This window comes from Fukomys damarensis, unplaced genomic scaffold (genome assembly GCF_012274545.1).
Source record: "Fukomys damarensis isolate Sample0158 unplaced genomic scaffold, DMR_v1.0_HiC HiC_scaffold_9, whole genome shotgun sequence".
Lineage (NCBI taxonomy): Eukaryota > Metazoa > Chordata > Mammalia > Rodentia > Bathyergidae > Fukomys > Fukomys damarensis.
Window position 1 is genome coordinate 37,281,801 of NW_022900921.1, and position 15,913 is coordinate 37,297,713.

The 15,913-nt window shown below is 34.5% G+C and overlaps 1 protein-coding gene across 4 annotated transcripts in view; it reads left to right on the forward strand.

Moving 5' to 3' along the window:
- Dmxl1 (Dmx like 1) overlaps positions 1-15,913 on the forward strand; it is a 134,933-nt gene that overhangs the window by 48,325 nt on the left and 70,695 nt on the right. For all 4 annotated transcript variants that reach the window (XM_010633900.3, XM_033761680.1, XM_033761681.1 and 1 more), the window contains exons 19-24: positions 7,712-7,881; positions 8,406-8,503; positions 9,422-9,587; positions 10,360-10,621; positions 11,886-12,964; positions 13,604-13,795. In XM_010633900.3, the coding sequence (XP_010632202.1) occupies positions 7,712-7,881; positions 8,406-8,503; positions 9,422-9,587; positions 10,360-10,621; positions 11,886-12,964; positions 13,604-13,795 (1,967 nt within the window). The remainder of the gene's footprint in view (positions 1-7,711; positions 7,882-8,405; positions 8,504-9,421; positions 9,588-10,359; positions 10,622-11,885; positions 12,965-13,603; positions 13,796-15,913) is intronic.

Below are 15,913 nucleotides of genomic sequence, written 5' to 3' on the forward strand. Positions count from 1 at the left end.
CCCAGGATTACCTGTGCTATTCTAGGTCTCTTCTGGTTCCAAATGAATTTTGTGATTGTTTTTTCTAATTCTGTGAGATATGCTGTTGGGATTTAGATTGGGATTTCATTGAATCTGTATAGCAGTTTTGGTAAATCGCCATTTTCACTATATTGGTTCTTCCTGTCCAAGAACAAGGGATATCTTTCCATTTTCTGACACCTTGTTCAGTCTCCTTTTTCAGAGTACTGTAGTTTGTATTTATTATTTATTTATTTATTTTTGGTATCAGGGATCAAACTTGTGACCTTGCACTTGGGAGGCAGGCAGAGGTACCACTGAGGTAAATCCCCAGCCCTAGTATAGTTTTTTTGTTTTTGGTTTTTCAGTTTTTTTTTTTTTTTTTTGATACCAGGTATCAAACTCGCCTCAGGCAGGCAGCAGCAACCCTGAGCTAAATCCCTGGCCCACCTAGTATAGTTTTTAATGTAGAGGTCTTTTACTTCTTTTTTTTTTTTTTTTTTTTTTTTTTTTTTTTTTTTTTTTTTTTTTTTTTTTGGTACTATTGTTAAAGGGACTGTTCTTGTAATTTCTCTCTCCAAGAGTCAGTTATTTTTGTACAGAAAGGCTGTTGACTTTGTATCCAGCTATGCCACTGAATTTGGCTGTCAAATCTAAAAGTCTTTTGGTGGGGTTTTTGCGGTCTTTTATGTAGAGTATCATGACATCTGCAAACAGTGATAATTTAGCTTCTTCCTTTCCTTCTTAATCTTTCTTTCATTTTTTTTACTTGTCTTAATTGCTCTGGCTGATCTTTGGAGTGAAAGCTTTCAGTTTTTGTCCATTTAGTATGATGATGCCTTTTGGTTTGTCATAGATGGCTTTTATAAGATTGAGATAAAGACCATCTATATTCTGTAGGATTTTTATCATGAATGGGTGTTGGACCTTGTCACATACTTTTTCTGCATTTGCTGAGAGGATCATATAGTTTTTGTCCTTGGCTCTGTTAATATAGTGTATTACATTTATTGATTTGTGTATGTTGAACCATCCCTGTATCCCTGGAATGAATTCAATTTTGTCATAGTGTATAACCTTCTTGATGATTTGGTACATTCTGTTGCCAGTATCTGATTGAGGATTTTTGCATCTATGTTCATTAGGGAGATTGATCTGCAATTCTCCTTTTTGGTTGGATCCTTCTCTGGTTTTTGAATCAGTGTAATGCTTGCTTCCAGGAATGAATTCAGGAGTATCACTTCCCTTTCATTTTCATTAGAGTTTGAGGAATAGTGGCATTTGGTCTCCTCTAAATATCTTATAGAATTCAGTAGCGAATCCACCAGGGTCAAGACTTTAATTTGTTGGTAGTTTTTTCATTACATATTCTATTTCATTGTCTGATACTAGTTTATTTAGAATTTATATATCTTATTGATTCAGTTTGGGTAATTCATATATATCTAGGAATCTGTCCATTTCTTTTACATTTTCCATCTTATTAGACTCTCAAAGTGGGTATTCATGATCTTCTGAATCTCTGCAGGAGCCATTGTCATCTCACCCTTTTCATTCCTAATTGCATGGATTTGAGTTTGTTCTTTCCTTTTTTTTTTTTTGGTACTGGGGATCGAACTCAGGTCCTTGTGCTTGTGAAGCAGGCGGTGGAACCACTGAGCTAAATCCCCAGCTCTGTTCTTTCCTTTTTTTGGTAAGGGTTGTTGTTTTGGCTAAGGGTTTGTCATTTTTGTTTAATCTTTCAAAGAACCAAATCTTTGATTCTTTCTATTGTTCTTTTTTTCTTTCTATTGGTTTTTAGACTCCATTTCATTAATTTCTGCTTTGATTTTTGTAATTTCTTCCCTTGTACGAGATTTGGGCTTGACCTGCTCTTCTTTTTCTAGAAGCTTGAGGTTCAACATTAGGTTGTTCATTTGAGCCCTGTCTATATTCCTGTTATGGGAATTCATTGCTATAAATTGCTTTCATTGAATCCTAAAACTCCAGTATATTGTATTGTCATTATTGTTTAATTGTAGAAATTGTCTGATTTCTTCATTAATTTTATCTGTGATATGTTCGTTGTTCAAAAGAGTGTTATTTAATTTCCGTGTGTTTATGGAGTTACTGTGGTTTGTCATTTATTTCCAATTTAATTGCAGTATGGTCTGATACTATGCATGGGATTATTTCATTTTCTTTGCATTCACTTTAGCATGTTCTGTGAGCTAGTATGTGATGTGATCTGTTTTTGGAAAGTCCCATGTGCAGCTGAGAAGAATGTGTAGTCTGATGTTGTGAGGTGGAACACTATAAACATGTACTAAGTCCATTTGTTCAAAAGTTCAGTTCAATTCTAATATTTCATTGTTGATTTTTTTGTCTAGTTGATCTATTTGTGACAGTGAGGTATTGAGGTCCCCTTTACAGCTGTCTAAGTGTTTTATAGGATTTTTTTGTGCCTGTTAATACTTGTTTTGTATAGTTGAGTGCTCTGCATATATATATATTTAGGATTGTTATATCTTCCTCTTGGATTGTTCCCTTTAATAGGATGTAGTGACCTTTTTTGTCTCTCATAATCGGTCTTGGCTTCAAATTCACATTGTCTGTAAATATAATAGCTACTCCTACTTTTTTCTAGTTTCCTGTCATATGGAATATTGTTTTCCATCCCTTGACTTTCAGTCTGTGAATTTGTTTTCAATTAAATTTGTTTCTTGTATGCAGCATATTGTTGGATCTTGCTTCTTGATCCATTTTGCCAGTTTGTAGGTTTTGGTTGATAAATTGAGACCATTAACATTGATGGTTATAATTGACACATATTGTCTTATCTCTGTCATGTTATTTTCCTGCTATTGGCTTACTTCTTTTCTGTTTAATTTCTTGCCTTCCCTGGTGAATTCATTCTGTAGGGGTTCATGGAGTTATCTTTATTGTCTCTTTGTAGGATATCTTTCAGTATATTTTGAAGGAGTGCTGGTGTAGTGGTCATGATTTCTTCAAGTTTTCTTTGTCATGGAAGTATCTTATTTCTTCATTAATTTTGAAGGATAGTTTTGCATTATGCATCAGTCTGACTTTGAGGTTGTGTTCCTTTAGGGCTTGAAATACTTTACTCCAAGCTCTCCTTGACTTGAGAGTTTGTGTTGCCAAGTGTGTTGTGATTTTGATGAGCTTTCCTTTATAGGTGATTTGTTTCTTTTCTCTAACAGCTTTTAATATTCTGTCCTTGTGTTGAATTTCTGGAATCTTGAGTAATGTATGCTTTGGGGAAGAGGTTTTTTTGGGTTTTTTTTGTTTTTTTCCATCATGGCAAATTGGAGTACTGTATGCCTCACTTATCTATATGTCAGTTTTTTTCCCCTAGTTGGGAAATTTTCTGCCATTACTTCTGAGAACAGATTTTTTTATTTGTACTACTTCCTGCTTTTTCATTGACTACAATCTTACATTATTCTTCTTTGCATCGTCTCGCAGCTGTTGAGATGATTTCTCATGGTCCCTTGCTATTTTTAAGAAATTTCTCTTTTCTTGGTTGCTAACCACAATCTTGGCTTCTGTGTCTGATATTTTGTCTTTGTATTGACTCATTCTGTTGCATGTACTTTCAGTGGAAATCCATGGTTTCCATAATGTTTCTGAGCTCCTCTATTTTTTTATCTGTATGTTTCATTCTGGTCATCATCTCTGTAGTCATTGGGAAATTATTTGTGCATTGATTTTCTTCTAGAGCTTCATTCATCTGCTTTGTTACTTCTGCTGTTACCACTTTAGCAAGTCCAGGTGGGTGGCTTTCCAGGTGGGTGGCTTTCAGTATTCTGGGGGTTTGCCCCCAGGGTTTGTCTTTGGTGAGCTGAAAGTCTGTGGGGCTTGCATCTTGTTTAAATGTCTTCTCATTTTCTTTTTTCTTTGTTTAAGTTTGATTCCTGAGTTGATGTTTGTAAATTGCTTATGGCAAGTAGTTTTATTGACAGTATTCAGAACCTTTAGGAAATTATTACTTCTCAAAAACATATTCCAGGTGTATCTATCTTTTTGGTTTTGAGTCTCTTGCAGGATCCTACCTCCTCACTTTATTGGGGATGACAAGTTTCTGTCTCCTTGGCCCAGCTGCCTGTTCTTTGGCAATGGCCTGTAGACCTTTTTAATTTTTTTTAGGAACCTGTAGGCAATCTCATTCTTGGTATACCAGGGGAACAACTGATCAGCACAATCATGTCAACTTGCAACAATAACAATAGCATCAAAATAGCCTAGAAAATATCAAATTGTAGCCCTCGATATGGTTTTTTTACCCATGGGAGACAAAATTTAAAAGGAGTTAGGGTGTAAGAAACAGAAATAGAATGAGACGAAGAGGTCAGAAGGAAGGCTGGAGGACAAACTTTAGGAAACTGGTGAAGAAGACAGATGGGAAACAGAAAAGGGAAAAAAATAAAGAACAGAACATCAAAAAACTAGAAACTGTTCAAACAATCAAGAAAAAACTAAACTAAACTAAACAAGAACTAGAAAGAGGGAAAAACAGAAAAAAGTTATACCAAAAAATGTCCAATTCAAAATGTGCCTATGCTTTCACTGTTAGGCAATGTGGGCAGTCAAGAGTCCAGAACCAAACTGATCCCAGCAAGCTAGATGCAGCTTCATGGTAAGGGTGGAGGATAATCCCAGCCAGCCTGCCTGCTTTAGTTCATGTGAAGTTCAAGCCAATTTCTGGCTATGAGGCTGGAACCAGATTCTTTGAGCCTACAACAGTCTTATTTGTGGCCTGCCAACTTGAACTTCTCTCCCTGACCTCCTGCTGTCTTGAATTTAGCACCCCTACTGAGGCACCAGAAGCCACTAGATAGAGTCTGCCTGCAGCTATTCTGAGATCCCAGCTCAGCTGGCCCCTTTCCAAGATAGCTACCAGCCAGTCACCCTTTCCTGGGTGAGGTCTAAATCTGGATATCTCACAAGCCACTGTAGTCTGATGCATCCACTGCTCCATTCCACTGGTGCCTTTCTTGATGGAGACCTCTGAGATCTGTAGCAGTCACTATATGTCTGCATGTTCAGACTACTGCCATTCCCTCGCAGAGTCTGGGCTCTGGGAGAGACTGCTACTTGGTAGCTCTCTTCATCAATAAAGTTTCTGTCTTCACTCTGCCTATAGACTGCAGCCTCTCCACTCTCCGTGTAGACTTCATTTCTCACCTCAAATCCTTCCTGTGTCCTGGGGAACTACTTCCCGCCCTCCTTCTCTTCCTCTCACTGCAATATTCCTGTGTAAGGACACCAGATCTGAGAAGCTTTTTCTCTGCTTCTCACCACTCTGCCATCTTCTTGGAAGTCAGTCAGCAGCCTTCATGAATACCTTATAATAACAAAATAACCTTAATTCCTTTCTCTCATCCATGGCCTTATTGCTGCCACTAATTTCACTTATATCTATGCATACATAGGTATATATGTGTATATATGTGTATATATGTATAGTATACATACAGCCACATATAATGAAGTTTTTTTCTTTAATGATTTCAGTGCTTTATTTTGTTTAAGAAGCAGAAATATCCCTGAAGAACATATTTTAAAGGTTTGTTTTTGTTTTTTGCAGAGCAGATTTATTAGCAGTGATTTCCCCAGTTCTTATTTGAGAATTTTTAAATTTTTCTTTTAACTTTGAAGGGTCATTTTGGTGAATATAGAATTCTAGGTTTGTGGGATTTTCTTCTCAACACTTGAAATATTTCACTCTGTTCTCTTCTTAGTTTGTATTGTTTCCAATGAGAAATCTACTGTTAATTAGATAAGGCATATTTTTATTTTTGTTGTTGTTGTTGTTGTTGTTGTTGTTACTGTTGTGTTTTTTTGTGTATGGTTCTGGCTATAAATTTTGTCTTTGTCTTTCCTTCCTGTAATTTGAATGCAGTATATATTGGTGTGTTTGGAGTTGGGCAGTTAATTTATCCTGTTCGGCATTCTCAGAATTTTATGGTTCTGTGATTAATTTGAAAGTGTTCTCAGCAATTGTTGCTTGAAAATTTTCTTTTTGTTTCTTTTTTCTCCTTTTGGTAGTCCAGTCATACTTATTTCATGCCTTTTGTAATTAGGCCAAAGTTCTTGATACCCTATTTTGATTTTGTTCATTTTATTTTTTTTTCCATTTCTCTTTGAGAACTTTCTGTTGCCCTGTTTGTAGGCTTACTTATGCTTTTGTTGGCCATGTTGGGTCCACTGATGAGTCTATCAGTGGCATTCTTAGTTTCTATTTTGATTTCTCATATTCTCCTTGGATATTCTATTAGTTTATGCCTCTGCTTCTGTTATTCTCTGTTTTTTCCCAGTTATTCTGTGGCAAAAACGTTTTTTAAAAATAATTATAGTAAAAACACAACAAGAAATCTATCCTCCTAAAAATTTATAAGTAAATAATACATTAATTTTGACTCTAGGTACGGTTTTGCATAGAAGATCTCTGGAGTTTATTCATTTTGTTTGACAAACTTTATGTCTCCTGATGAGTTACTCTATATTTCTTCATTCTCCCAGTCTCTGATAACTTTATTCAATTCTTCAATTCTATGCATCTGACTATTTCAAATATCTCACATAAATGATATAGTATATGTGCTTCTATGTCTATGTTATTTCACTTAGCAAAGTTTGCAGAGTTTCCTTTTTTATTTCCTGATTAGTGTTCCAGTACGTATGTAAACCACATTTTTAAAGTCCATTCATCTGCTTATAGGCAGTGTGTTCTACATCTTGGATAATGCAAATAGTATTACAGTGAACATAAGAGTGCTAATATCTATTTAATGGAAAGTTATTCCTTAGCATAGCTTTAAAAAATATGAGGACATATATATGTTAAAGGCACATTTTAGTCACTTATTTTGTCTAGTAGTACTAAAGAAGGTATACTGTAAAATAATAGAATAGATGTTAAGTAATAAACACATGTGCAGACCAGTAGATTGCAGACACAAATGATGCTTGAGTAATTATCAGATTATTTTATTAAAATTTTATGATATAGTAATAGTTATAGGCCACATTGTATTTAAAATTACTTAACTATAGTATGTCATCTAATCCTTTAAACTATGTAATATGATAATTCTATCGCCATTCATATTTTTTTTAAATGCGGAAATTGAGGCATTAAGAAACTTAACTTGTCCAAACATATAGATGGTAGTAAAACTGATATTTAATGTATGCATTATGATTCTAGAGTACTTGTGGCAACTATGCTTATTAGTTCACTTGCCTATATTATCTGCTTGATTTTTTTAAATTCCATAGAGTTAAATTCATAAAACCAATGTTGACTAAAAGAAAATGAGCAACAGCTTTAAAGACAAAACCGTATCAATATAGAATATTGCTTCAGGTTTGTCTCATTTTCTGAAAAGAGTCATGGGTCATGCTGTACCTAGAAAACAGAAGTACTACAGTAGTATGGCATTTTTTATAAAGACTTTAATATATTTTCCAGCAAATGTATACAAAAATATTAATTATTTAACATTAGTTAGGCAAAATACATGTGCATTGCACTAGTGAATTGTTTAGAGAGCCAAGATTCTAAAATAAGCCATGCTTCTTGAAAATTAAGTGTAATTACAAGTCTTATAAAAGTTTACATATTTTTATTGTAAATATGTGCCAAATTTATGATAATAAATATATAGTCATATTTATATTTTTTATAATCATTATTTTTTACCTTTAGGCCTATCTACTAGTCATTTTGCTTGGGCATTTCACTCAGTAGCAGAAGAAGAACTGCTGAACATGTTGCCAGCAATGCAGAAAAATGATCCCACTTGGTCTGAACTAAAAGCTATGGGTATTGGGTGGTGGGTCCGAAATACCCACAACTTACGCAAATGCATAGAAAAAGTAAGTGTGTTTCTGGTGTCAAACCACTCTTTGGTGTAAAAAATGGTGTGGTGTGGTATAAAGACACTTTAGTATAAAAATATGGAGTGATATATTTTGGATGTTTGTTTAAATGGCATTCTGTTGCTCCTCTGCTATCCTTTTCATTTTTAATAATTTTCACCTGTGTTTCAAAATATGTAATTTTTAAAATTTTGTGTAATTCCTGGGCCTATACTCAACACATTTGTTTGACAGTATTTTTCTGCATTTTACAAAAAGATACATATATGTGAAGAAGAATAAAGTAGTAGTACAGAAGAGCTTGTCATAAAAGGCTGTAGACCTGTTATATAAAAGTCTGTATCCACCCCTACATGAACTTCTTTTATTATTTGTATAAACACACATGTTCTCATGGGAACATCTTTTTTAAAAAATTGATTTAACATTAAAATAGAAAACAAGTATCTTGTATAGGAGGAAAATTGCTTGTTCACTTACGAACCATTTTTGTGAAAGTTTGCTATATACTCTAATTATAGGTAGCCAAAGCAGCCTTTTATAGACAGAACGATCCTTTAGATGCTGCCATTTTTTATCTTGCGATGAAAAAGAAAGCTGTGATTTGGGGATTATATAGGTAAGTAAAATAATTGTGCTTCAAAGTTAAAAATTTTTCATGTGTAGACCCATAGAGTAAAATTTGTTCTTCTTGATGTTAATTCATATTAATTCTTACAGTGGAAGAGCTTAGATGTTTTCTATTATGGAAAAAATTTAAAAGAGGTCATTTTAGTTTCTTTTGGGATTTGTCGGTCCAGAAATGTATTTTTGCTTACTTTAAGAACTCAAGAGACTTCTGTTGTACAAAGATCACTAACCTAGAAACTTGCATTTGGGGTGGGAAAGATGAATTGATGGAGTCTAGAACAAATGTCTACCCTCAACCCCACTGAGAACTCATAGGCCAAGCTGTCCCCCTCCTGTGGGCACTTACAACTCTTTCCTGAGCTGAATTCGCATTTAATTTTTCTGTCTCTGTCAGGATTTGGTGAACATAATTATAATAAGTAGTTCATTTATGTTGATTTTTAGTTCCCAGGTGTTCTGCATGAACAGCTGCCCTTGGGAGAAAATCATAGTACTAAATCATTTTTCTACAAGACTAGGTCTTTCAGGATTGTTTTCATTAAGTCAAAATCTTTAGATTTTGATTACCAAAGTCATCCCCCACTGGGTAAGAGAGAAAGATTATTGATGAAACTTGAATGGTAAAGGAGCACAGAAGTTAACATGTATTGCTTCATATTAACACTATAATTATTTTGCACAGATTTTAAGAATTTTTTTAGAGTTGTTGCTCTTGCATGTTTCTTTGTAATTTGAAAGAAAATTGTTAAATAGAATGAAAAAGTAAATTTTTCTTTAACTATATAAGAGGTACAGTAATTTTGAACTAGCAGATGTTTCTGTTGATTCCCAGGTTAGTCTTAACTTTAAAAGAGTAATTCTGATATACAAATACTGTATTTTTAACTTTTCATACTTTGCTTTATAGATCTCAAAAAGATACCCGGATGACACAATTTTTTGGACACAATTTTGAGGAGGAGAGATGGCGGAAAGCAGCTTTAAAGAATGCCTTTTCTTTGCTAGGCAAACAGAGATTTGAACATTCTGCTGCATTTTTTCTTTTAGCTGGTTGCCTCAGAGATGCAATTGAGGTAATGAAATTAAAAAAAAAAATAGCATTATCCTTCTAATTAATCTCTTTATGTTGGTCTTAAATTTTTAGTTTTTAAGTTCAACTTTAGTCGAAATAACAAAAGCTTAAAACCTAATGTAACTGTTAATATTTGAAATTTTTCTCATTTAGCTTGAATGATTTTATTTCAAAATTAGTATAAACCAGAATGATTAATTGGTTGTAGGCTCATTAGTTCATTTCAGACTTTAAAATGTTCATGAACTGATTAAAAATAATTAAAGGTCTGTTCTGTAAATTTAGACATGTTTGAATGTGTGTTTATGTCTGTCTTAGTCGATAAATCTTTGATAATTTTTCACTGATTATTTTTCAGGAAACTAAAAATTATCAACACTTAAGATATAACATTTCTATCTTAAATTGCCCTTTTGCTCAGTCTAATAATTAATTAAGAACAGCCTTTTATTTGGTAAAAACTATACTCTGCTTAAGTGGATGAAGTAAAGGTTCAAGAGTAAAATAAAATACATAGTTTGAAATGACATTGATAAGAATTACCTAGTGTTTCTTAATTAGGCTAAATTGTTTAACAAATATATATTTAGTACTAGCAACTAGACTTACAAATATTAACAAATGTTATTGAGAAGATTTGTTAACACAAGCAGTATGTGCTTTATTTTTTATCTTTTTTGCTTATTTTGGAAATTAAGCCTGTTTTTCTAGTTGTTGAGTTTATCCTAAAATGAAAGTTGCTTCTGCTTATTTATGAAAAATATTTTTTTAAGGTATGTCTTGAGAAACTGAATGACATTCAGTTGGCTCTTGTAATAGCAAGACTTTATGAGTCTGAATATGATACATCCGCAACATACAAATCTATTTTATGTAAAAAAGTGCTGGGAATTGGTTCTCCTGTCAGTGAACCCAGTTCATTGAACATAAATATGCACTATGATCCTTTTCTTCGGAGTATCGCATATTGGATTTTGGAAGATTATAGTGGTGCTCTGGAAACATTAATAAAGCAACCTATCAAAGAAAATGATGGTAAGCTGCACTTCTAACACATTGACTGAGAGTGTTACTCGTATTTTCTAGGTATGCAGATCACTGCTGGGTGCTGAGGATAATTTGAAACATTGAATTTATGGTCTTTATGACTTTATGGTTTAGTTGGCAACATGGGGATTTGTATTCAATCTTTCTTATTTTCAGAAAGATAAACCCCTTGGAAACAAAAAAAATTTTGGTTATTGTTTTTATGAAGTAGATTACCTAAAAATAAATATTTGCATTTGTGTATAAATTTTTGAAAAAGTACTGATATAAAGGCAGTTCTTTAAGTTGATACTGTGCTTATTAGATTAAGCTGTAGGTATATGATATGAGGAAGTATTTTGGGTCAAGAATTCTTCTGTGATAAGATGGCTTTTCAGCATAGAACTAGTTGAACAAATTAGTCAGTGTTATCTAGGTAAAGAATGGTCTGTGCCAAGGGTACACTATATAAAAAGGTTCACAGGCAAGACTGTATACATCTAGCCGGGGATTTAGCTCAGCGGTTCAGTGGCCTGCCTTGCAAGCACAAGGACCCAAGTTCAATCCCCTGGTACCAAAAAAAAAAAAAAAAGACTGTATACATCTAAATGGAAATGCAATATTAGAATTTAGAAAGTCAAAGTGAAGTTGGGACTGAAGATGTGGAAAATATATATATATATATATATTGTTTAAAGCCATTTGAAAATTAGACTTCAACTCAGGGAATATACCTAGAAAAGTGGTCAAGAACTGAGCCTTAGTACACTGTCAACATTAAAAAGCAGAGAGGGTGAGGAGGGCTAGCAAAGCAGAAGGAAAAGTTTCAGGAGATATAAGAAAAAGAATTAGAAGTGTTCCCAGAGAGGTTTTATTTTCAATAGGAAAGCAGTATAATCTTTGTGTTTCTCTTGTGTCAGAACATTTTCATTACAAATATCTTGTCTTTTCAGTATCTTACATTAGTATGATCTAGTAATACAATTTTGTCAAAAGACCAGGCAGATAAGCCAGGTGTGGTGGTGCACGCCTGTAATCCCAGCACTCGGGATGCTGAGGCAGGAGGATCCCTGTGAGTTCGAGACCAGTCTGGGCTACATAGTGAGTTCCAGGTCATTTTCAACTACATAGTGAGACCCTGTCTCAAAAAGAAAAAAAAAAAGACCAGGCAGATAAAGATTCACATAGAGAAAAAAAGAACCTTAATACAAAGATACACCCAGTATAGCTCTCAAAGAACTTTTCTTGCCTCATAAAATAAATTTATTTTCAGATCAAGTCATGATGTCAGCCTGTAACCCTGCAGTTTTTAATTTCTACAACTATCTAAGAACACATCCTCTATTACTGAGGCGTCATTTTGGATCATCTGATACATTTTCCACACACATGGGTTTAACAGGAAAAAGTGGACTGGCAGGAACAATTGATTTAAGTGAAAGAAGATTATTTTTTACTACTGCTAGTGCTCATCTAAAAGCTGGCTGCCCCATGTTGGCTTTGGAAGTATTATTGAAGATGCCCAAGGTCATCAAGAAAGCCAAACCTCTTCGTAGAGCATATAGTTTTCTGGATACTAGTAAAGATTCTTCTCCATTACAATTGGATACAAGGGAAGATAAGTCTTCTGCTGTTGATTGGTCTCAGTCTTTTATGAACGGTCTTGAATCTTCTTCAGAGAGTTCATCAAAGCAGTCAAACTCTACTCCTTCTTTTGACTGGAGCCAGCCAAGTCTAGTATTTCAAGATGATTCTTTAGAGTTAAAGTGGGACAGTGATAATGATGAAGAAAATGCAGATCTTCCTATTTCAATGAAAGAACTAAAACCTTTACAGAGGAAAATAGATAAAAAGTTAGATGAAATAAGTAATTATACAGAATCTTTCAGCACACTAGATGAAAGTGACATTTTAAATCCATCAGAAGATATAATTGCTGTTCAGTTAAAATTTAGAGCATGTTTAAAGATTCTCACGGTAGAACTTCGTACTTTATCTACTGGCTATGAAATAGATGGTGGCAAGTTGCGTTACCAACTATACCACTGGCTTGAAAAAGAGGTGGTAGCTCTTCAAAGGACTTGTGACTTTTGCCCAGATGCTGAAGAACTACAGTCTACACTTGGCAAAACTGGGGATGAATTTGGATCAGATGAGAATGTTGATGATTTGCATCACCACACAAAAATGAAACAACAGAGAGAAATCTTTCAGGAAAAAAGACAATGGCTCTTGAAATATCAGTCACTCTTAAGAATGTTTCTTAGTTATTGCATACTTCATGGCTCCCATGGTGGGGGTCTTGCATCTGTACGAATGGAATTGATTTTGCTTTTACAAGAATCGCAGCAGGTATGTCATTCTAATCAAAAATAGCACATGTCTAAAACAATTTTTAATGTTGCATTTTTTTGTTTTGAATATTAAAATTTGATTTTCTTAATTTTAGTTCATTTAAGGAATGTACGCTTTTATGAATTTGTAGAATTATGTGTACATTACAGTTGGAGAAGAGTTATTAGGCTGTTTATGATGTGCTTCATTCATATTCTGTAGTCTCTTTTTTTGGTACTGGGGATCAAACTTGGATCCTTGTGCTTGCGAGGCAGGTGGCGGAACCACTGAGCTAAATCCCCAGCCCCTGTATTCTGTAGTCTTCACATGAATCCTATGTAAGGTGAACAGCTTCTCTTTGTCACTAGGGGGCCGGGGATGTAGCTCAGTGGCACAGTGCCCGCCAGGCAAACACAGGCCCTAAGTTTGATTCCCAGTACCAGAAAAAAAAAAAAAAAACCTCTTTGTTACAAGAGGTACTGTCTCATCATTTTTAAATATGATTACTTGAATGTTGACCTCAGGTCCCTTGTAACGTTAAGTTTCTGTTATGTTTTTAGTTTGTATTCTGAAGTTTTTCAAATAATTCCCTACATTATTTAACTAATAGATTACAACTGTAAATTGTTCATTAATCTTTCCCCCGCTCTCTTTAAGGAAACGTCAGAACTACTGTTTCCTAGTCCACTGTCAGAGCAAACCTCAGTGCCTCTTCTCTTTGCTTATACAGCCAGTGCCAAAACAGTAGTTGCCAATCCATTATTACACCTCAGTAATCTAACACATGATATTCTCCATGCCATAATAAACTTTGATTCACCGCCTCATCCTGACAGCCAAAGCAATAAAGTAAGTGCTTGGTTTCAAGATTTTAATATACCTGTATATAATGACAAAGCTAAAAGATAAATGGTAAACCTTCTTAAAAAGCAAATGTAGGGCCGGGGATTTAGCTCAGCAGCACAGTGCCTATCTGGCAAAAAAGGTCCTGAGTTTGATCCCCATTACAAAACAAAACAAAAAGCAAATGTAAACATCACAGTAGATGTAGCAAGTGTTACACTGCCAAATTTATATTGATTCTGATTAGAGAAAACTTCTGATTTTAGGCCAAGCCTATTTTATTGTGTTACTTATAGCCGATAGAATATTTCAGTTTCTAAAAATATGAAATACTAGTTAGTCTTCATTAGAGAAATGGATGTGTGTTCATACATGAGTGATTCCTTTAGTACATATAGCCAAAAAGGTGGTAGAATATTGGAATGTTTTTCAAAAATAGAAATTTAGTGTTTTGGTATAAAAATACTAAAGTTTACCTTTGTTAACATACATGATGTGTTTTAAGGATAGTGTTGTGAAATATTTTACCCCTTTCATTCTCCTACGCTAGTCATCTGCTGCACTTATTAAAAACTTAGATTCCTAAGTTAACTCCAAGCTTTCTGAGTCAGTCTGTAAGTCCTAGAAATATGTATAGTTTTAAGAAGGTTCTCAGGTGATTCTAATGCATATCTAACTATGATATTATAGCTAATTATCTAATCAACCATAGCATTGTCTTTACCCGTTATTACTCCACTTTGTTTACTGTTGGTTTCACGTTTCTTATTTCATCTTTATTTCCTTTGAAATCTTTTGAAGTAGAACTGCATTTATTTTTTAATGTCCCTTGGATTTTTTTCCCACATAGTGTAGCATCTGGTTTTTACCCACACCATGGGTTAAGACATCATGCCAGTTTGATTTTCTGCTTGTCTCATGATGGACTCGTTTTCTATAATTTTATCCTCTTGGATAACCTTAACTCTTGTAATTGATTTTCCTCCTTCTTTTCCTTTTCTGTTCTGTAGTATAAATGTCCATGGAGCTTATTATACAGTTTGAAATTTCATTTCCTTCTGACTATGCTTGTTTTAGTCACTGTATTTCATACTTAGCATTCATTATAGAATAACCATACACATTAGTTTATGCTACTGTAAGTAGTTTTTGCTGTTTAAAAATCATCCAGAAACATTAGGTGCTTTAGAAAGCTTTCTCTTATTCGTATGATTTTATAGGTTGCTCATCAGTTTTGGGTTGGGCTAGATTGGCTCGTCTCTATTTGTTCATCCATTCTCAGTCAGCTGGTGGGTTGACTGGATTTTGGATGATATAGGGTGGCCCAGTACATTTCTAGTATTTGGCTAGGTTGACAGGAGAATCTGGGTCATATGTGCCTCACCTTCCATTCAGCTAGCCTAGTAAATATATTAGTCTGGGCTGATCAGAGAAACAGAACCCATGCTGACTGTATATGTGGAAAGGGAGACAGCAAGAGAGAGAGAGTATGCATTTTAAGAAACTGGTTCATTGGACTGTGGAGGCTGAAAAGTTCCAAGATCTAAAGTGAATAAGCTGAAGGCCCAGAAGAGTTGATGATGTAGGTCCAGTCCAAGAACAAAAGCCTGAGAATCAGCAAAGTATGAATTGCAGTTGAAAAATGAACAGGAGTTAGTTAGGTCCAGGAAGAGCTGATGCTTCAGTTTGAGTATAAAGATGGAAGGTACCATTGTCCCAGTTCAGGGCAGTGGGCATGATGAGTTGTTCTTAACGTTTTGTTCTCTTTAGGTCGTCTTGTTAGTGGGATGCTGCCACCCACATTTGAATCTGAATGAGACTACTGATTCAGGTGTTTATCTCATGTGCAAACGCCCTCACAGACACATTAAGAATAATATTTGTCTAGCTGTCCATGTACTTGGAGGCCAGTTACTCCTTATTTTGTTTTCCCACATGATAGCTGCAGGGGTTTAAGAGCAACAAGAATATGATTTGCAAGGCCCTTCGAAGTGTGGGTTCTGAACTCACATATCACTTCTGTTGGGTCCTCTTCACAAGGCCAGCCAGATTCGATGAGTTGGGAAATAGATTCCAATTCTATTGGAGACAATACAAAATACTGTGGTTATTGTGATTATTTTT